At 40.8% G+C, this 23,003-nt stretch overlaps 2 protein-coding genes across 2 annotated transcripts in view; one reads left to right on the plus strand and one right to left on the minus strand.

Annotated features, from left to right (window-relative positions):
• The first annotated feature begins 1,541 nt into the window (after positions 1–1,541).
• Positions 1,542–9,787, plus strand: LOC311272990 (docking protein 1-like). Its single transcript, XM_084379803.1, has 6 exons — positions 1,542–1,588; positions 5,991–6,130; positions 6,217–6,327; positions 6,506–6,575; positions 7,660–7,832; positions 7,957–9,787. Exons 1-6 carry the CDS (start codon positions 1,582–1,584, stop codon positions 8,827–8,829), a joined length of 1,374 nt encoding a protein of 457 aa, XP_084235929.1. The 5' UTR covers positions 1,542–1,581; the 3' UTR covers positions 8,830–9,787.
• A 2,994-nt stretch (positions 9,788–12,781) lies between these two features.
• The window catches only part of gpm6ab (glycoprotein M6Ab), a 37,764-nt gene continuing 27,542 nt past the window's right edge, over positions 12,782–23,003 (minus strand). The window contains exon 7 of the mRNA XM_084341058.1: positions 12,782–19,288. Coding sequence (XP_084197184.1) covers positions 19,136–19,288 — 153 coding nt within the window. The 3' untranslated portion in view covers positions 12,782–19,135. The remainder of the gene's footprint in view (positions 19,289–23,003) is intronic.

Here is a 23,003-nt window from a genome sequence, read left to right on the forward strand (position 1 = left end):
AAGTATAGATATAGATGTATATACAGTAAATGTCATTATGAAAACTATTGTTTTGTCTACGTCATAGCTATGTCCTTGTAGTGTCATAATGTCTTTCTGGTGTGTGAAGTTAAGTAAACTCAATCATGAAAATTGAAATGGTTCATAAAAAAAACTGAAACCGTGGATTAGTCCTGAACTTTGTCGCTCTCACTTGCACAATCTCAGCTGCACCTCTCTGTGCGTATGTGTATCAGGTGAGGATCATATTTCAAGAATGTCTCACTGTGGGCACGCCCCGAGTCCACTATTCACCAAAAGAAAACAAAAGACAGAAAGAAAGTCTTGTACGTCTCTCTTTCAGAACTGAAGTGTGTTTGCTCCCCAGATGGATTTACAGATCAAAACAGGGAAGGTTTACCTGCGACCACGCAAAGCTGGCAAAGTGAGTACAGACCTGATTTGAACATTGCTGTTTCTCAGAAGCAGTGATCATTTATGAGTGAACATACAACCTTGCTTTCTAGCAATGGATAATAATTGATTTGTGTTATGATACAGCAATAAACATGTAGTTATATCAACCTCATAGGAACACTGCTGTAAATATGTAACTAGGAAAGACAGATAGAAAAATAATGTACTGTCAAATTAGCTTTTAATACCGCATGGCTCTGTACTTCAAGTACTGTACATAACAGGTGACATAACATGTGCAATATATCATTTTACCAGTTTCATTCACATTCCACAGTTAGCTGAGGGAATTAAATATGATCCACAGCTTTGGTAGAAAAAGCTCTCAGTCTGTCTGTGTGGAAAGCAGGAAACCAAATGAACAAGTTGAAACACAACACAATTTCCATGTTGCACATTCCTGTGCAGCTCTGACAGATAGCACACACTCATGCTGTGTGGTATCACTGCAGTGTTCACTTCACTGAATGAACCATAATCTTAACCTAAACCATCACACCTTTAACCTGAAACTGGTACAGAAATACGAAGGATCCATTTCAGATCACTGCCACAGTGCTGTAAATGATCAGTTTAGATGCATCACATGGAACATCATGTTTCATGAAATGAAACATAGGTTTCATATAATTATTACTGCCACTTCGAGTAATAATATATGTTATGTTTAGATTGCAGTTCTGTAACATTTATAAAACTCACAAAGAATGGCATGCATTCTCTCTTTTATGTTGAAGGGACGACTGGGTCAGAGGTGTGTGGTGGTTGCCCTTTTTTACCCTGTGACTGTCCTCTGATGGAACACAGAGAGGATGTGACTCATGTTTACCTCTCTGTGTCACATGTTGGACCATTGAAACTGACAGTGAGGCTGAGGGATTAGGCATGTGGTAAATTATGTAATCTGCCGTACCATACCATTTAAGCTATGTGACGTCGATGTATTTACATGCCGGTGAGGTGACATAGTTTCGTTCGATGGCATTATCCTGACCTGTCATCACTAACTTGTATTTTCTCTGTCATTAACCATCTCTCTCTGTTTCTTGTCAGAAATGGAAGCCAGTGCTGTTGTCTCTGTTTCCCCACAGTAGCACAGGAGTGGGTCGACTGGAGATCCAGGATATGGGAGGTACAGCAATGTTTTCTACTTCTATCACCATTTGTACCACTGATGTGTTAAAGGAAAGTTCCAGTTTATCCAAACTTTGGTCTGATTTCATAGCAGCTTTGGTATCATTGTACTCTGACTGAGATCTGGCGATGTTGTGACATGGCTACAGTTAGGTCTAACAGCACAACAAACACAAGCAGTCAAATGACATGAAATGTTTTAAAGAAACAACAATGATAGCAATTAATTATCATTGAGAGTAGTACTCATCCCAGGAAAACTGTCTGTTGCTCTGGAGGAACTTTCTAAAAAGTCTACATAAAACAAACAAAAACCAACTAACACTGATGATGTCATCAACATTCCTACGTCCAACTTGTCATAAAACTACATGGTTAGGTTTAGGGAAATTTCATAATTTGGGTTAAAATAACAACATTAAAATAATAACATACTTATGTGGTACAATAAGTAAAAGTTATTTTTAACTTGAACCCAGGAGCAGACACCAGAACAGGGAAAAGGATTTATTTGATTGGTAAGTGGCAGTCAAAGGTGGCAGGTAGTTTTGGCTCTGGCCGGTTTATCCAGGGAAGATGAGAGGCAGACTCGCAAAGGTGGAAGTAAGTGGGCAAGTTGAAGCGCAGGGGATACAGTGTGTGAAGACTGGTGGCAAAAAATAGTCCAAATGATGACACTTGTGTAAGGTACCTAACTTACTTAAAGTAACTTAAAAACAATTCAGCCTTAGTCACACAATAAATGCAGAGATTCCTCTCCTGGTTGTAAGCACAAAGGGTCACAGGTTAGGTAGTAAGATGATTCATGAGCCTGGATAGCAGAACATCATTTTGTGTAGCAGAAATGTATTTCTGGTGTATTTCTGCATTTTTTGTGAATGAATATAACTTTACCCTTTTTAGCTATCTAAGAATTTTCAAATAAAACAAATTACAAAATCAACAAACAGAATATCACGTTTTGGTCAGTCTGGTCACATGTGGAAGACATACATCTTGTGGCAATGGGTTACAAGCCAAAAAGGTTTGGAAACATTGTTTTAATGCAGCAATTAAAGTTACTGCGGTTAGTCTCCTTTTAGTTTTCTTTGGCTACATAACTAAAGGTGCTGTTAAATATCAACTGTTGTAGGAGTTTGGATTTAGTTTATTATTCCATTCCTGTTTTAGCAGGCTTAGTTCTAAAGTAATCCCCAGGTGAATGAGGGAAATGCTTTTCATTTGAAATAATATCAAACTCTATCCTCACATTTTAGTGACACCTACCCACTGTGCATCCTAAATGCTCTTCGTGTTTTTCAGAAATTGGGTAGAAGAGTGGCTGAAAACCTTAATATCACCTCCTGGGAAGCCAAATGTAAAGCCAGAAAAAACACGAGCAGGGAGAGATGAGTGCAGCCCCTGTCACGGGGAATCATGAGGAAACAGCCCACAGGTGGATGCTGGTTGGTGGTGGTGGATGTGTTTGACAACAACAGAGAGAGAGCAGCAGCACAGAACATGAGCAGTAGGTTTGACAGTTTAAATAGAGCCCAGAATTGGTGATGGCATTATGTAAGCTCAGTGGATCCATCTGCTCCTCTCCAGTCATCTGTCTGATGTCATGTGCAGGCTTTACTTGCGCAAATAATACATTTAGTGTACATATTAAATCATCCAAGGAAGGAAAAGTGACATGGAGTTTTAGAATGATAACTAGACTTTAGCAAAGTACCATACTATAAAAAAGGACAACTTGGATCAGAGTGAAAGCTGTGACAGTAAGTGGAGGAGAACAGTGTGTGTGTGTGTGTGTGTGTGTGTGTGTGTGTGTGTGTGTGTGTGTGTGTGTGTGTGTGTTTGTGTGTGCGTGTGTGTGCGTGTGTGTGTGTGTGTGTGTGTGTGTGTGATGATAATGGGCCAGCTGAGGTGGGTTTCAAAGGACGGGATGAAGACTTGGACAGGGTGTTTATGATGGCAGAGGGACTGCAGTCGATTTGGACAGAGTGAGCTGATCTAATGCAGTCAGAGCTGGTTGAATAAAGAGGAGGGGACACGGAAGGAGCTTCACCTGTATTTCTTTAGCCGACATAGGAATATATTTGTGTCAAAGCAAAAGAGATTCCTTAATGCCAGCCTTAGAGCAATGCAATTGTTTCTCATCAACTCATTTTCGGTCGATATTACATTTAATGAATAATAATAGAAAAATGTGCAATTGAGATTATTACATTTACACACACACAGGATCATCTGTATCAAAGGACCTGTATGTTAAAAGCCTCAGCTGAGACATAAAAATGAAAATGTTGACCTCTAGTGTTTGTTTTCTGTGCTTGTATATAATTTGAGTTTGTCTGAGAACAACTCATTCATACTTTACTTCTTTTTAATGTAGTCTTTTATTATTCATTTTTATCCTCACAGATATTTAGCTGTTTAGCACTAAGACATTTGTAGCAATGACTTCATACATTATATACTTTTGTGTTTACTCTTTTGTCTTTTAAGCTTTATATTTTTAATTCATAGTAATTACAGAGAGACCAATGTCATCTCACTGGTGTCACTTCAGTTTAAGTCTCTTAGCACTGTGACATTTTCCTTTCACCTTATACATCACTTTTTACATTTTCTAATTTCTCATCAATTTCTGGGATTCTGGGAGGAATTTTATGGGCATTGACAAATCACAGACAGCCACTAGAGGTCTAACTATCTTTGCACTGCATCTGTATTGCAATCAACAAAAACACACACACACACACAAAAGAAAAAAGCAGACTCAGTAAGAACTGACAGGCCAACACTCCAACTCCAAACTGCTGTGTTGGTTATGAGAGTTGGTCTAGGCTCATGTAAAAATTATTTCATACAAAGTCCAAAGTGCAACAGAGTTCAGAGTGTTCTTCTATGTTTGCCAAGTAGGTGTGTGAAGATGCAGAAGTGTTTGAAGTTGCACTGGGAAAGCACAAGATTTACCTCAAGACTGAAAAGACACACTCAGTCTATCTATCTATCTATCTCTCTCTCTCTCTATCTATCTATCTATCTATCTATCTATCTATCTATCAATCTATAAGTTATTCTATATTATTTTTATTCTTTAAAGAACTGCATGAAGAATAAATCCACAGTAAATGACAAAACAGAACACTGTCCAAGCACAGCTTTTTATATGCTGAAACATGTTGCACTGATTACAACACCCACTTTGAAAAGTTGAACGTGCAAAATATTTGTTGGTGTAAAAAACACTACAGGCATGACACCAACATTATTTTATGTGTATGCAAGATTTAAAGCAGCACTACAAAAATGATGGTCAGCCATATCCCTTCACTTTGACGCTGTTTGCTGTGCATGCATGTGCTCACCTGATGATCAGACTGAATTTTAATTCTTGTATTCTTCATTATTATTCCATTTGAATTGCTGAAAGAATATGAGATGTGAGCAGTGATTCACACGTCTGGAACCAGGCTATACATGAGCCATAAAGTAAAAATTACACTGTTTTGTGACTTTCGAGGTCGAGTCATGCTTTCACATAAACCAGAAGTAGCCACACTTTTACCCCTGGGCACGCACACTGTAAGTGTCCCACGTGCCAGAAGCAGATGTAAATTCTAAGATGCAAAACTAAGATCCCAAGTTTCAATCTGCGAGGCATGCTCCGATTATGTAAAAAAGTAGGATGCTAAATACTTAAAAAACATTTTACCTCACAATAAATGAAACAGCAAAAACATTATTATATTCTTTTATATATCTTTTTGTTTTTGCGAGAATCCATCTTTGGCCCACGGACCCCACTTTGAGTAGTCCTGACATAAACAGAAGATGAGCTCCAACCTCTAACAATGTTTAAAAACAAGATTCAATTTCCATGACTAAAAACCAGTGGACACTTCAGTTCCAGCTGTAACAATGCTGTTCTGTTTATTTGACTTTCCTTCAACAGGTATCTCCATTTATCTCTGCGATTTTATGGATTCAGGATATTTTCATCACTTTAGAGCAAAACTTTGTCTTATGACCTACATATTCCAACACATGAAATTTGTTTCTCACTATAAAGCACATGGAGTTAAATCTAGTTCCTTTTAAAGGTTGCTCCATTTCTCATCCAGCCAAAAATCTCCTCACACCTCCTACTTAAAGCTATCACCTGTGGCTATTTGGCATTCAGGAAAGCAAGTTGCCTCATGCAGCGTCTCCTCCCTGAGAGGGTTTGTGCAGAATATTTTCACTGCTCAAAATACAGAGCTAATTGTATATGACTGCTGTATCTAAATTTGGCAAATGTTATGAAACAACATTAAATCAGTGTCAGGCCCCTGTGGGGAATTATCTAAGGTTATCTTTTAGGTTTTCTCAGTAAATCAATCCTGTGTCTGTTTGTCCCTTATTCTCTCCAGGTGGTGGTGCTGGAGCTGATCATGGCGCTGGGGTCAGGAGACACCACCAGCCTCATGCGGACAGAAAGCTGAAGGTGGTCCGACTGTCAGAACTGATCAGTGTCCTCAGACTCCCCCCGAACGCTGAGGCCTGTCCCATGGTCAGCCTGTGTGGTTGGTTAGAATCTTCACATGTATCACACATAGTTAAAAGAATAATACAAGCTGCTATTTGTGCTGTTTGCAGGAGAACATGTCAGCATTTTGTGTGGAGACTCAGGACAGGACGATGGTGTTTGCTGCACTCAAAGATGACTGTGTGGAGTGGGTAGAAAAACTGTGTCACAGCACGTTTCAGGTGAGAGGACAAGAGAAACACATCAGTTGTGTTAGCTGTTTGTACCTTGGTAATTGTTGAGGCAAAACAGGCCACAAGATAGTAGCTACTGTAGTATAGGAATCAGTTGTCTAGGCATTATAACTGGATTTATCATCTTGGTGCTTCCTTCTCTCCTTGCTCTCTGTCTCTCTCTCAGAGAGGTGCTGACTCAGGCTCTAATCAGCTTCATATGGAGGAGAACCAGATATATGCCTCCACAGATGACGGTAAAGCTTCTGTTTCTACATTTTTATCTTCTCCTCTTCTTCACCATTTACACTTCTGCTCCCCACCTTTCATCAACAGTCCTTGATTTTCCTCTTTTATTCTAACACTTACCTTTTATCCCTTGAAATCTCGCTGTCCTGTTTTGAATGGATTTATTGTTTTTAATGCATCATATAAAAAGAAAGATAACTTACCTCAACTACATGCTTTTACCAAAGTGGCAAGCGGCAGTCTTGCCCAAAGGGAGAGAAGCCTTTGGGTAACTTTTTAATTTGAGTGCATCCCTGTGAGTGTGCACCGATAGAAACAAAAAGAGACCCACTCTTAAAACTGCTGCTGATGGTCAAAAACTCAACAAAAAAACTCAGTCTCAGGCAGACTTCTGGAGAAATAAACACCCGGAGTCACATCAGGTTCTGCTCTGATCCAGAGCCGTTTTCCGATGGGAGAAGAGTTCAGAGATTACTTTTTAACTTCTGGGATTAAAAAATGTATTTATCTTCAATCCCGTTTATCAACCTGACTGCAGCAGCGATCTGCAGAGGTGACCGCCATTGTCGCAGAAGGTGAAAATTTGCTTTGCTGGAAGTGAACACACCATCAAACAACTACCACTACTGGTGAAAATCTATATTATATGAGAGTGGCACAGATGTTCATGTTCGCCGACTTTCTTCCTCTCCATGTCAGAGCAACTGGCGACCAAATGAAATGCACTGTTACCTTAAGTAAACATTTTAGATAAAGAACACAACTCAACAAAATGTATAACAAATGTCTAGTCATTTTTGGACAGTTTAACTCAGACATCCAATGACTGTAGAAAAGAGATCATGTATGTCACTTAACAAAAATGAGCAAGTTGTGCAATGTGGAGGTGGTTGCACTATGCGGCCTCACTAACTTAATGCCCAAATTTTTGTTGTTAATTCCTGAATTTTTACAGATCCCTTTGTTGTAAAATGATGTTGCCACTCTATTTGATAGTATGTTTACAGGATGTAGTAGTGTCCTGCTTTATTAAACTGCAAGTTGTTTTATTTACATAGTAATGACAAAGAACATTCTCCTTCTTCTGTTCAGCCACAGAGTTCTGGGTGGTGGTTCAGAGGACTAATGCAGCGACACGTTGCAGCCTGCAGGGGTCATACTGGCTTCAGGTGGGGCCAGCGGCACTGCTGCTGAGAGACAAGCAGAAGAAGAACATTGTTAGAGAATGGCCATACGAACTGCTGCGACGATATGGAAAAGATAAGGTAAGGTTCTCCATATCATGTTTTCCATATGTTTATACATCGCTACAGTCTGTTGCATTGAACTTTTCATTCTTACAATTGTTGGTTCCATGAACATGCTTTATATGCCTCTTGTTCTTACCAGCTGGCCTTAACCATTGAAGCAGGTCGACGCTGTGACTCTGGTCCTGGATCATTCATCTTTGAGACACAGCAGGCTGACAAAATCTTCTCCCTGATTCAAAGCACCATCAAACGGAAGACTTCAACTGTTAGTTTAGGCAACCAAATCCAAGAGGCTGACAAAGCTATGGTCACAAACATACAGGCTCATTCCCCTCTGCCCAAAATACCTGATGTGACCGGTATGGCTGCCATTCTGGAGAACAAATTGAGGACACAGGAGAGCGCACCTGCTCCAAAGGATTCATCAGAGAGTGTGTCACCACAGCCAGCTCCTATCACCCTCATGCCTCTCCCACTGGTCCCCACACATGACGGCTACTCTGGAGGTGGACAGTCAGAAGCTGTGTATGCTGACCCAGCTGATTGCATCCAATCTGTTCCAAAACCACAACCAACCATGGCTCTGTATGTAGACCCTGCAAGTTTGCTTCCGCTCAAACCCCCTGGTTCCATAAACACTCCCTCTCCTCACTCCTCCACTTCTAATCCTTGCTGTAACACCAAGCAGCTAGACTCGATCTACTCAGAGGTGTATGATAAAATCAGTCCATTGGAGGATAAACAATCTGTCACTCAGTTCAGAGGAAAAACACAGTGTTTTGTAAATGACGAACCCATTTATACTGAGCCCATGAGCAAAGAGGAGGAAGCGTCTCGTAAAAATGAAAGTAAACCCGACCCGTTTGCCCACCTTTATGCTCAAGTCTGCAAAACAACACCCTCATCTTCACCCTCTGCTTCCTCTCCCTCCGTTACCACCAGTATGAGCACAACCAAAGCCACTGACCAGTCTGTTGATGATGTGATCTACGAAAACCTGGGCATCATTTAATTCAATTATGAAACATTTCACTGTGCCTGGTTAGCACTTCTGTACGGATGCGATTTCTGTTGTGTATATGTGTATACAAATGACAGAATGACGTCAAATGTTGTAAAAAAAAAAATAAAAAAAATCAAACTTGTAACAAAAATGTTTTGGTTGGCTCACTAAATGAACTAGAAAGGACCAGATTTCAGTTAAAGTTCAAGTTAAAAGAGCACTCCACTGATTTGGCATTGCACATGGGCTAACATTTTCAGAATCATGATGGACAGTTTTCTTTTTTTAAAATGGGGGTTAAATTGAAGCAGCAGAGGTGAGAGGTGTCATCTATTTTATGTCACTCATTATTCTTCCTTGTCAGAGCCTGGTGCCTACATTACCCACAAGGCAACTCTACCGCTGACAGTTAAGTGGAAGATTTGAGTATGTTCTAGTAGCAGCTAATTTAGCCCCAAGCACCTGGCCTCAGGCAGCGATCAGGAGCAGCTCACTTCAGATTTATTCAGCACAGCCTTATATCTACAGGACTGAATAGGTTGAATGCCAGCGACTCACAAAATTACATATCACCCTTCTGAAAATAACATTTAATGTGTTGGTTTCCTTTTATAATGTAATTATGGAAAGTGTCTATGAATATCATGAAAAGCTCTGTATAAATAAAATCTATCAGTATTATTATCATTAACATAACTGTTGCAGCATATCAGTGGCAGGCATACGTGGTTTGTTTAAAATAACTATGTTACTCCTGTAACTTCAGCTACATACAAAGTCGCGTACGTTACATATGTAACTTAAAGCAATATGATATAACTGTTTTACCTTCAAATAACAGCTGCTTCACTATCATTTGATGGTAGTGTCTTGTAACAGGGTGAATGTTGTCTCTGTCATTCGTTTCTGCCCTATGTCATTTAGTTAGCACCTACATTACATCTGACAAATTGTCACAGACCTGGGGTTTGTATTTGCCACAGTGATGTAGCACTTGCCAAAATCAAACAAAATACCCATTTCTACATAATGTAGCTTTAAGTTAGGTTCTTTTAACTTGCTAACTTAGTGATGTTAAGTCACTTCCAGTATGTAGCTGAAGTTACTTTTGTGACATAGGCTGGAAACTGTGATACATTTTGTTTTGAGAGTCAATGTCAATTGACCTGTTCAGTAGAGTTAGTCCTGTGTTAGTTCAGGTAGTCCTGTGTTTCTTTAACCCAACCATCGGCCCTTCCACCTCCCTATGTGGACTTGGTCACTCTTTAAACTACTACACCTGACTTCCTCTTTTCTGGTGTAATAATTACTAAGAACCCTGCTAAGAAAAAAAACATAAATATGGTTCATAAAAAGATGCTTTCACAGTTGACCTGTAAGGTGGTGTTTCTGATGAGGACGAGCTGGATTTATTTCAGTTTCAACCTTGAGGTCTTAAGACCAAAATGATGCTGACTCACTTGACATCACTTGCCCTGAAGCTACAAAAGGCTTTATACAATTTTGTTCACATAATACAGATCTACCCAACACCTGATGTATAAATCAATAGAGTACCCCTTTAAAATGACTACAACCCCAATGTGACAATATTTAGTAAATAATTTGCGAATAGTCAATCCAAAAATACAGTGACAGGATCACAGGAAGGTTTCAGACTTTTCAGATATTTATTGGAACACGATAGTATTTGTGTAACGCCACAAAGTTGACAATATCGTAAATGTTAAATACATGTTGGTTTGCTTATGATTTTTTTTTTTTTTGCTGAATAATTCAGATAAGAATGCTTACAAGAAAATGTACCATAGTTACAGTTCATCTACGTCTGACTCTATGTCTGAATTATGTATAGTGTTGTGTAAATAGTGAGGATGAAATCAGTATTTGTCATTTTCCTGGAGAGTTACTGTGTGTTTTTTTCAGTGTTTATTTTAACTTTATATGTTTGTAGAAAAAATTTCAACAACTCAACCCATTTTTAACAGTGTAGAGTTAAAGATAAGTGAATTCAGAGGTGTTGCTGCTTCAGTCTAACTTGGGCTGATATAACCAGTAGCTCTAATGGCTAATGTTTATCTAATGTTTCCAAACGTCACACAGATATTCCTGTGTAAAAGACTGTTCTAATTGTGCCATCAGCCCATACTGTAGGTGTCATTACTCAGCAAAAGTTACATCGTTTCAACCGTTTTTTTGAATAAAGATGTTAATAAGGAAAACTAACATGTTATCACTAGCAATTCCCCATTGTTTGGAATGTTATTAACCAATTTCTCAATGGAACAAATGAACGTCTGGACCAGTTGTAATGGATTTCTTCCATGCAGTGATATTTTTCATTTTGTATATAAAGTTAAATCTTTGTCTGATTGTAAGACAACACATAGCAATATATATTGTATCACATACTGTACCATAAAGGGAAATGTTTCATCTTTATTGTTGATGTTAGGGTTTGTCAGTCTTGAATGTAAACTGAAATTGTAGACGCAAATATGTATATTTCAAATACATTAAACACTGACGGACAAAGTGTCTTTCCTTTGATTCTAGTGAAGTTCTGCCTGTTAAATAAGTGAGATAATTAAAGTGAGATAAGTATTCGTTCATGGGTTGGCTGAGTTATAATTTCCTGTTCTGATATAAGAATACTTCCACTCTATGTGGATACACACTGTTTGATTATTTGATGGCGGCATACTTGCTGAGATGAATGTACTAAATGTATGCAGTGTTACTATAACATCAGCAGACAAAAACACAGACTTGAGTCCTGGGCATTTTGACACGTCACATTAAAATGTGCTTCAAGCAGCAGACATATGAAAGAGCAAACCGTGTGGAGGGTATTTTCCCAGCAGATTGTTTTGCTAAGCTGGGCAGCAGCGGAACAGAACCCCTGAAGAGTCATGGTGGGTTCTTTTCCTGGAATTCTTTAATGTGTTAAACTGATATTGTGTACAGATTGTAAATGGCCTTGTTGTTGGAGGGATGTTGTGTGTTGTTCCTCTAGGCACTCCATAAATCTATGTGGACCTTTCCAACTACATATTTACTTGCCCAATCAAGGTTTTTGGAATGTCATATCCTTGTTACTTTGGAAAAAGACCAGAAAAATATACACATGAGAGAAGTTATCCTTCATAACACTTAGTTAAAGCTTTAACTGTGTGTTATGAAGTGATACCACCCAAACCTTCTTCTCCTAAACCTAACCAAACAGCAACAGAAAACTGAAAAAAAGAAAAATAATAAGTGACCAGAAAATAAGTCTCATCCTTAACCCCTTCAGCCACGACAGCTTGCTCTGTGCCAGATTTTGTTGTTCTTTCACACGTGAAATGATTCCTTAACAACATTAATTATGATGTTCCAGGAACAACACCAACACAGTGATCAGTTGAACTGTGATGCTCCTCAGAGTCCTGTGCTGTTTGGGATTCATTTGGTGAGTACCGCATACAAATTTTCCAGCAGATGGGGCTGTTTCTCTGGTAGGATTATTCTATTTTAGGGTATTGGCAGGGCTACAGAATGTTCTGCCCACAGTGCAAACGCTGTACCTGTGTATGAGTTCCTGACCAACTGAATGTTGGAGACCTGAGAGCCACTAGGTTTTCTTGAGGATGTGGCCTCAGTGCAGCGTTTCACTCTGCTGTGGACATCATGCTCAGGTCCACACTGTTGTACTTGCTCCACTCAGTTTGTATAATACAGCATTGTTACTGTGCTCTCTCTTTTAACTTGACAGCCACCAGAACTCATACTGTTCTGTACTTTCATGTAAATATGGCGAATATTTTGGATCTTGACAGGACAAATATTGCATCGCTATTACACTATGACCCTACTTACCTCCACCAACCAATAGAATTTTATAAATGTTAAAATTATCTGCAAGGCCTTTTAGACAAACACACAAGTGTAAAATGTGAAATGAAGACACAAACTCAGAATGTTCCCTTATTAACAAGTACACAAGTGTATTATTTCATTTTATTTATATATGCAAGCAAGTTTATGTCTTTACAAATAAAAAAGCCACTGTCTGCCCAAGCTGTTGGCACAGATATGTACAAAAATGGAGGAGTGAATCAGATTAAGCCTGCTACTAAGCAACCAGAGGGAAGTACAAAAAGTCTAGAATACTATGGAGAAACAGAAAAAAAAAAAAAAAAAAAACTACTTCCAGCGTCCAAAATGTCCAACCTGACATAATGCATGGATCTGAAACACGTGATGATCAGTTTAAGGTCACAGACTGACATCATTAGTTTGGAGATCTGTGGTTCAGTTCATGATGGACAAAGAGCTGAATTTGTTCAGGCACAGAGGATCTGATTTTTCATCCTGTGATACAGAGCTGAGGTTTTATAGCTGCAGAAACAGTCAAAAACAGATCAAATCTTTCTCACAGAGGGTTAGAAATCAGATTTCATCTTATTGAAATTCATGCTTTATTGTGCTGACATGGGCAGTTTTCTGAATCCTGTCACAGAAGCGTGTTGTCAGGATCATGGAATGGTAAAGTGAGTCCATGTTCAGCCGTGGTCAGTGGGTAGACAAGAAGGACGCAGGATTAGAAGGTGTCAATACAAATATTCATCTTTACAAGGAGATGAGGGTTCGAAAGTAAATGAGGAGACTTTAATCAAATGGAGAGCGAGCTGCTCACACCCTCTTCTTGACCGTAACAGAAGCTGGATATTTTCAAGGCTTCATTTAGGCTACATTTACACCACCTGGCAAAGATGAGCCAATTTGACATTTTTACTCACATGAAAAACTACATATTTTAAGATCTTTTTTGGGCCCAGTCATATTTGGACATCCAATTCATTCCATTTAAGTGGAATCTGATATCTGCCAGTATTGATTCTTCTTCACCTTCAGATGTGATTGTACAGCTCTAAATATGCTTCGGAAATAGCCTGATATATTATTTTGCCTTGTTAGCGTCCATTACAGATGGTGATTTGGCAGTGTGAGCTGGCCAGACTGTGCTTGTTGCTTGGTTACATGGAGCTTTACTTATGCATCAGTGACTCTTGTGTACACACGCGGTTGTTTCCAGCACACAGGAAATCAGACATGAGTCACTTTTTAGTTCAAATATGGTCCAGAGAAATCTGGACTGAACCGGACATCCAACATCGAATGTAGCCTAAACAGCCAGACTGAGGAAGAGGATGTGAGCAGAGGTGGGTGCAGGATAATGGGTGGCCAGAGCAATACATTACACCACATCTGCAAATCCGCTTTATTAGGATAAACAATAATGAACACCATGATCATATCACTTAAGACTTGCAATCAAAGATTCATGCACTTTTATGCCAGAAATTTATGGGTATGGATTTCTTGTTTATGTCTTGATTTCATCAAACTGCTACAATATATTGCTCTGGTGGTAAACAACTGAGCAAGCAAGCTAGCTTAGCAACACCATTAGCAACAGGAACCGCAATACTGCACACTGAAAAGTGGAAAACAAAACAAAAACAGCAGAACAGCGCCAGTGGAAAATAATATTATTTTTTTTGTATTGTTTTAATCATTAAAATTATGACCATTGAATGCATAACCATGCCACAAACAACAACTAGATTCACTGTCTTTTTTTTCTTTTTTTTTTTTTACCTAGTATAAGATTATCTTCATTATTATGAATTCATTCGTTTTCATCATTGTTATTTCTTCAGGTTATAACCAATGCTGCAAGACTATACACAGATCCCACTATGGGGATCTCAATGCACTTACACACCAAGAATAAGAGAGAGAGAGCACACAATGGTCAATAAGTGCACAAAAAACTATTTTTTCTTTTATCTGAGGTTAAAAACACTGACAAGACATCCATTGTCAGGCAATGAAATGATAAAATACTGTTACTGTAAAACTAGACCCTTAAAAATACTGACTGTATGCAGCCGAGACACACCTGAACAGGACACAAGTCTGGTGGAGTCTCCCATCATCGACACTGATGGTAGGTGTTTTAATTGTTTTGTCAAATAAAGCTGCATTTACAGGACACAAGAGCTAGATTTACATTTAGTTTTACTAAAATACATGTGGATGAAATTAGACTCCACACAGGCACAAGTTCAGCGCCTGTGTGGACTTTCAGCCAGCAAATGTGTCATTGCATGTTATGTTGACTGGCTGTCTCCATTAGTTTGGCATTTATACTGGCTCCAGGCTGAGTAAATACAGCGTCTATGATGGACCACTAGCTGCACGGCTAACTGAGCTAACTAGCAAACGCCAGCTTCAGTTAACAAGAGTTAGCGGTTACTGTTTGGAGTATGACTCCAACAGATGGCCAGTTCTCACACATTGCACCTTTAAAGGGCTACACATGTCTTTACTTATTTTAGTGAAATTAACATCTTGCCAAAACTTTTCCAAAGTACACCATTAGTTTATGAAATATTTTTAATGACACTTAATCAGCCTATATAACCACTGCCATGTGAAAATCATCTTGCAGAGAGGCAAAACTTAATGATTTGTGGCAAGGCTTCATTTTTTTAAATATATTTTTTTGAGTATGTTGCAAAGATGTGAAAACTTAATTTCTTTCGTGTGTGTAAATGCAGCTCTCTAAGGGAGTAAAAGCTCAGGACATTGGGACTGAGCCACCCCCTCCAGACTCTGTAACCAATAGGAAATCATTCTCCCGGCTGCTCACCTCAACTGTTTCACATATATGTATATCTTTATACAGAGTTAATGCAGGTACAGTGCTTAATACTGCCCGCAAGAAAAGAAAAATAAAAGAAACACATTTCTTTTTTTCTAATTAAATGAGTTCACATTTAAAGAGTTTCAAAGATTTAAAGTTGATAATAAAATAGTGAAATGTTATTGGTGAAAAGTAAAAGAGCAAAGAATTATGGCTCAGAGTGATGGCGGTGGTGGAGTGGGTGCGTGTATTTGTTTGTGTTTCTGTGTGTATGTATGTGTGTGTGTTTGTGCTGGTAGTCTCATCAAATCAAACCCTTCAAAGACCAACATCATCACCACTATCACCATCATCCTCACAACCATCTTCATCATCATGCTGAACACCCTCTCAGTCGTCTCTACTGGCAGATAGAGAATCATCACCTTCCTTCACAGCTAGAACCAGGACAGCACATACAATCCTCTGATTCTAATGGCTGGCTCAACATAACTTCACATATAATACAAACAGAACAGCCCTGCACACTGGTGACAGAGAACTAAAGTCATTTCATGTCCTGATTTCTCCCTGCTGTATACACTGCATCAAAACAGAATATATTCAAGTTCAAGTTCAGAGCTGTTTCTGCTCACAGGTCTGATTTGTGAAGTCTCATCAGCCTCTTAAAAACACAGCAAGAATTAAAATTGCTTAGAACTGAATTTGAAAGTTAAAATCTCATCAGAATGATCACATTTTAGTTGATCTTATTTGAAATACCTCATTTTAAGATGTAGTCTGAGCAGATTGCAATTACAGTATACAGCAGTCAATATAGTAGCACCTGAGGAGATAAACTGACACACCAAATATATGCTGTAAAGCAAATCATTCCTAAACCATGAGCTTATTAGCTGGGACATCATTCACCTTGGTCATACTCAATAACACTACACCAGTTAAATCAATCCCTGCAGCCACTGATGGTGAGCACCATCGTATTTTCTGGTTTCTGTAGCACCTCACCTCTCCTTCCTTTTACAATTCACTGTTCTCCCATCTATCAAGTTACACCACTCCATCCCATCACACCCACCATCTCATTTCAAAAACCTCACAAATTCTTCAGAAGATGTTACAAATTCCTACACCTTAAATAGCTTTTGGGAAATGGATCCTTCATCTTGAAACACATCCCCCAACCTTCAGTGAGGCTCTTGCTGTGCAACCAAACACCACCCAGAATTCACAGTAATCATCTGTTTATGTCACCAATGACAAGTTGACTATTAGTATCTATAGTATTAAATTCAACTTACAAACAAACTGTAATTTTGGTCACATTAGGGTTGTTTGAAAGAAAGGTAGAGAAAAGAAAACATGACAATGTGAGAGTTCAAACTCTCAGGATGATTGGTGTATACGCATGTGTATGTGTGTTTGTGTGTATTTGTGTGTGTGCAGAACCACTGAAATACAGAATCATCACATGAAAATGTGAAGGTGATACAACCCCCAACTACCCCCACCCCCCACCCCCAACACACACCTGCCCCAATTAAATACCCCCTCCCCAATGCTAAAATTACACATAAATAATACTGATAAAAATGTGTCAAAATTCCAAAAAGTGAGAAAAAACATTATTTATCAGACTGATGAGAACATGACACACATTAAAAAGACTTTGTGCTGCTAAGATGTGCTGTTTCTGAGGACAAATCACAAGTTTATACAAACTGGGGATGAAGGGGAAAGGATGCAAAGCCCTGTTTCACTAGTTGTTTTAAATGGCCCCTCTGCCATCTTAAGTGCTTTTATTCCGAAAGTTCAAGTGAGCTTAAAGAGCCCGATATGTGGTATACAGTACAAATACAGCAATATTAGGGGAATTTGGAAAAGAAGATAATTCATGACATCAGTTCATCTGCATATTTTATCAATCACTACATGGTTTCATTATCATTATTTTATTAATATCATTACAATGAACTACGAAGCCTGCATTTCATTTCAAAAACCCATCCCCCCGCCCTGCAAATGGCCACTTGTAGGACAGTCGGCATGTGTAACAGGAACATGTGGAACAACTACTGAAACTGGGCTCAAGATGAAGAGGTCAGAGTAGAGAAAGAGGAGGAGCAGAGTTGGAGGAAAAAGGAGGGGAAAAGAGAGAGGAGGGGAGGAAAAGTTAGCAGTGCTACCCAATTGTACCTGGGTTGTACAAATTTCCTCGTGGACCATATTTCTCTGCAATACCAGTCATCATAATGTGGCGAAACGACACGACACAGCATGACACCACCGTACAACACTGTCTGCACAACACCGACCATTCAGTCACATCTATGTGTGTTTACGTGTGTGTGTGTGTGTGTGTGTGTGTGTGTGTGTGTGTGTGTGTGTGTGTGTGTGTGTGTGTGTGTGTGTGTGTGTGTGTGTGTGTGTGTGTGTGTGTATAGATTGTGCATGGTGTGTGTACTGCAGGTATTGAGGCTGTTGGGGGGGTGGTACATTGTCCTGTTGGACGGCCCCCACATTAAACAATGAGCTCATAGACACCAGACTCACTCATGTGTCTGCTGTAGATTGATGGCTCTGGTGCGCTGTGCTAACAGCTCATAGCTGCGATCATCTCCATACAGCAGTTAGCATGATTAGTGATGACAAGCCAGTAAAACTAACACAAAGGAGAGACTAACTGTTGATGAAACAATTAGCATTTTTAAAACAAAAGCTGCCCATCAAAGCGTAGGCAAACTAATAACATGCTTAAGGCCACCACGGGGCCACAAACAAGCAAAACAAATGCAACATTTCTTTGGGTTCTTCTGTTCATCATTTGTCTTGTCTTTTTGGTACTTTATGAAGTTTTGTTATCTTGTATGTTTCTTGTGCTATTTCATTCATGCATCATTTTGTTTTGCTAAATTTTTTGTAACTTTTCCATGGTTATTTTTGTTTCTGGATGGGGTTTTAGGCAAGTTGTAGTTGATTGTTCTGCACATTCACACACTGCAAAGCTACTTTGGGGCATTGGGGGGTGAAGGGGATGCAGAGCTTCAAGCTCCAAAAAGGCTAAAATAGCGAGGATGAAAAAACTTCTTTCAGTCGATGTGGCCAAATTAATTTTTTGGAACTATTTTCATTGAGCAATTGTGTACAATCTCCCGTCACAAGCACCACTTCCTCTGTAGAGGAACGTGCTCTGCTTGTTATCACTTTTCGGATAAAGCTAAAGTCTTCCTTTCACTCAGAAGCAGAGGTCTGGGTCAAAAAGTAAAGAAGTATGTATGTAGCAAACATATTGAATAATAGCATGTTAGCATAGATCACCTGAGCCAATGATCTGCTGCGAACACCAGGATGATGATGGTGTCTGTGTTTTCATCATTTTATGTTATCAACTAATTCCTACTTGTGTCTTTATTCATGTCTTTGAATGTATGTTTGTGTTTGTTTTTTCAATCATGCTTATTCTGTATGTTTCTGATATCCATTAGGTTGTGTCAGGCTCTGTGTATTTTTGTGTGTGTGTGTGTGTGTGTGTGTGTGTGTGTGTGTGCATGTGTGCATGTATCATCTTGTGTGTGTCTGACAGGCTAGTGTGTGTGTGTGTCGTTTCTTGTAGTTGTGTGTTTATGTGTAGGCATTGAGGCGTTCTTTGGAGCGTGTAGAGTGGATGTCATGCAGCTCCTGCTCCTCCTTCGACTTGATGTCCTCATACTTCTGCATCCTGCTGGCGTCCTTCAGATAGCCCCAGTTAGCAGCTAGAGCCATCAGGAAATGGACCTGAGGGAGGAGAAGAGAAGTCAGGGTTAACAACACTGCATATGGAGCATACTGGACAACAAACCTCTGGTTTGTTTTGAGTACACTGACACCTTTAGTGTGCATGGTAACTCAATTAGGGGACATCTGTAGCTTGGATGAAGCAGAGTAAAGCAATAGATATTAGTTGTATTGAGAGATGATTCTATCAGGCACATGTAGTACCATTTACTTTACACTAACTATCACTAAAACAATGTTTTTAAGTTAAGTTTTGAAGAAAGTGTCTGATGGTATCCTGGGAATAAAATAGTTGCTCTTTTTGATTAACAGGTTGGTGGTAATAACTGCTTAGCATTTCTGCTTGTTGCACCTCCGCCAGTGCCTAGGTACCAGCTGCAGGGTCCTCAGCTGGATGCCATCCTTCACTGATGTTTCGCCCCTTTACTTCCAGTACATCTCAGGATGGTGGGGCAGTGGTCAGGGACGTCTCCCTGCCGCTCCCTGCAGCTGGATTTGGGTGCTCGGGTTCCGCTATGTGGCTGACTTAGCCCCCCAGCTCTTGTCTCTTCTACGTAACCAGAGCCAGAAACTCCCTTTCTCCGCTTCTTCAGAGAGGTCTTTCTGGGCTTTCCGAGCTTTTGTTTCTGAGAAGCCGATGTCTTTCAGGAAGCGCTTGGTTGAAAGCCCCACGAAGCCACGGCAGCCGACTTCCACTGGGTAAGTTGTTGCTCTCCAGCCCCTCTGCTGACACTCCGCCACAAGGTCTGCGTACCGTAGCTTCTTTCTTTCATACGCTTCCTGAATTGCTCCTTCCCATGGGACCGTCAACTCAATGATCAGGACCCTTCTCTCAGCTGTCGACCACATGACCATGTCTGGTCTAAGTGTGGTGATGGTGATGTTCGTGGGAAACTTCAGCTGTGAGTCAAGGTCGGCTCTCATTAACCAGTCGCTTCCTGGTGCCAGGACTGATGTTTTGCTCTGAGTGGGGTGATTCTGTGAGGACTGACCTGCTGCTATGAATCGGACAGGAGGCTGATGTTGAGGCTGATGTTGGGCTTGCCTATTTGCCATGACTCTCTTGCTCTCTGTAAGTTCCGCCAGCTTCCTCAACACCTGGTCGTGCCGCCACCTGAAACGACCTTGTGCCAAAGCGGTCTTACAGCCGCACAGGATGTGATTGAGTGTGGCTTGGGCCCTTCCGCATAGGCTGCAGTTCTCTTCCGAGCCAAACCATCGGGCTAGATTGGTTGGGCTTGGAAGGGTGTCATATGTGGCTCGGATTAGAAAGCTCAATCTTGCTTGAGGTATCCTCCACAGGTCGCTCCACCCCATCGTTCTAGGGAGAATGCCCTCCCATTTTGTCCACTGCCCTTGCTGGGATTGGCTGATTGACTTGACCAGGAGCCTGTCCTCCTCCATTCTCATCACTTCTGTCACCACCATCCTCTTTCTTTCACTTACTGAAGCTCTGGACCATAGCTTCTGAGGCTCTCCCCAGCACAGCCCACACCTTCCTTGCTGGGTTTTCCCGACCAGCTCTTGGTGCTTCAGTCTTGAAATAGCACTGTCCACACAGTCTTCTGCCTTCCATGCTCTCCCTGTTCGGATCTTGACGCTAGCATTCCTGACCAGCTGATCACTTGACTGCCTCAGTTCGAGCACCAGCCTGGTCTTCTCCAGCCTGTAACCAAGAGCGATGCTCTTTAATGGTAAATGCAGCGCGTTTGTTCCAAACAGAGGAGTCTCTGAAAGGCATCTTGGAAGTCCCAGCCACTTCCTGATGCAGTTATTAGCTGTGGCGTCAAGCTTAGTAACTGTTGATGATGTTATCTCGCTCATCTTGAGTGGCCACATTATACGTTGGTATAATGTAAAGTGATAACACCAGATCATGTATTTACCAGGAAGGTAGCTCTGGTCGATCCTCCTCAAGCCCTCTTTCAGTTGGTCCTTGACTGCTGTTGCCATGTGCCTGTCTTTGAGCTCTGCTGTATATTCTCTCCCCAGACTTCTGATTGGCTGTTCGGCTAGCACCGGGATTCTTTCTCCTGCCACTTGGAAAGAGACTGAGTCCACTCGGCTACCCTTGCGGATTGAGAGGCTGCGTGATTTGGCTGATTTTATTTTCATCCTGGCCCAGGACAACAGTTCTTCTATTCTTTTGAGGAGTCGTGATGTGCAAACAGCTGTCTGCAGTAGGTTGGTGACATCATCCATAAAACAACGCAGAGGTGGTAAGCGTTGCCCTGCACTGTTGCGCACTCCTCTGGCCATCATCCTTGTGGCAATCAGAATGACCTCAAACGCAGCAGTGAATAGAATGGGTGAGATGGAACATCCCATCGCTATTCCTCTGTCCAGTTGTTGTCACCCAGTTGTATAGTTTTGCAGCGCTTGACAGATCTTCAACTCACCATAGTAGCTCTCGATGATGCTCTTGACACCTGCTGGCACGTGGAAGAAGTCTGGGGCAAAGTTTATAAGCTGATGTGGGACAGATCCATACGCATTCTCTAAGTCCAGCCATACTACATGGAGATCCCTCTTCTCTTTCTTGGCAGATTGGATCTGATCCCAGATCAGTGACGCATGCTCTGTGCAACCTGAAAACCCGGGGACTCCTGCCTTCTGACAGCTTGTGTCGATATAGTTGTTTTGCAGTAGGTACTTGGTCAGTCTCTTAGCAATCACTGCAAAGAAGATTTTTCCCTCTACATTGAGCAGCGCGATGCTTCGGAACTGCTCAATAGTAGATGCTTCTTGCTGTTTTGGAATGAGGGTGGCCACCGCTCTCCGCCACTCTACAGGCACACATTGCTGTTTCCAGACCACCCTCATCAGTTTCCAGAGTTCCTTCAGGACTTGAGGGCATCTTTTGTAGAGCTTATAGGGAATCCCGCTTGGCCCGGGGGCAGAGCTTGATCTTGCTTTTTTGACAATAGCACTCACTTCGCTCAGCTTTGGTGGAGCCATCTCAAACTCACAGACTGGTGCAGCTGGTTGGGGCACATGGCCAGGGGATCCAAGAGGGAGGTGTTTCTCCGGATCTGACATTTGCTTCCTTACATGGTCCTCGAGTTCTTCCTTTGCCATGGCCAGCCTGCCACTCTTTTTCTCCTCTAGCAAACTTCTGGCCATCTTGAAAGGGTCTTTTAGGAATTTTGAACGTTGACTCTCCTTCCTCTTTCTCCTTTTTCTAATCCGTTCTGCCCTCCTGAGTGATGTTAGGCGGCTCTTGATTTGCTCCCACAAGGCTTTCAGACCTTCCTTCTCCCGCTCCTCCGCCTTATTCCATGCCTTGCGTAGTGCTCTACGGTCTTTTATGAGCTGAAGATCTCCTTTTCCCTTCTACATCTGGCTTTGGGCTTGTGTTCCTTCTTCTCGATTAGGCCTAACCTGCTGAGGCATTCATCGTATATGATATCACTGAGGATGTTCCCTCTGCTTTCTGCGCTGCCCCTGAGTGAGTTCAGAATGGCTGCCAGGTCTTCTCTTAGTACTAAGTGTCAATAAAGTGTCAAATTCAGCCACCACTGAATCTCACACAAGACCTTTATTCTACATTGTAATTGTATACAGTGTGTACAATATTGTATATGAAACACACTCTCCCTTTTAGCTTGTCGAACTCTGGTGCCCCATGGTGACCAAATGCAGCACAGCAATTTAATTCATCCTGAGGTATTCTAGAAATGAACTACCTCAACAGTTAATGTCAATCGACTGTCCA

Source organism: Pagrus pagrus (assembly GCF_965226575.1).
Source record: "Pagrus pagrus genome assembly, chromosome: 2".
Lineage (NCBI taxonomy): Eukaryota > Metazoa > Chordata > Actinopteri > Spariformes > Sparidae > Pagrus > Pagrus pagrus.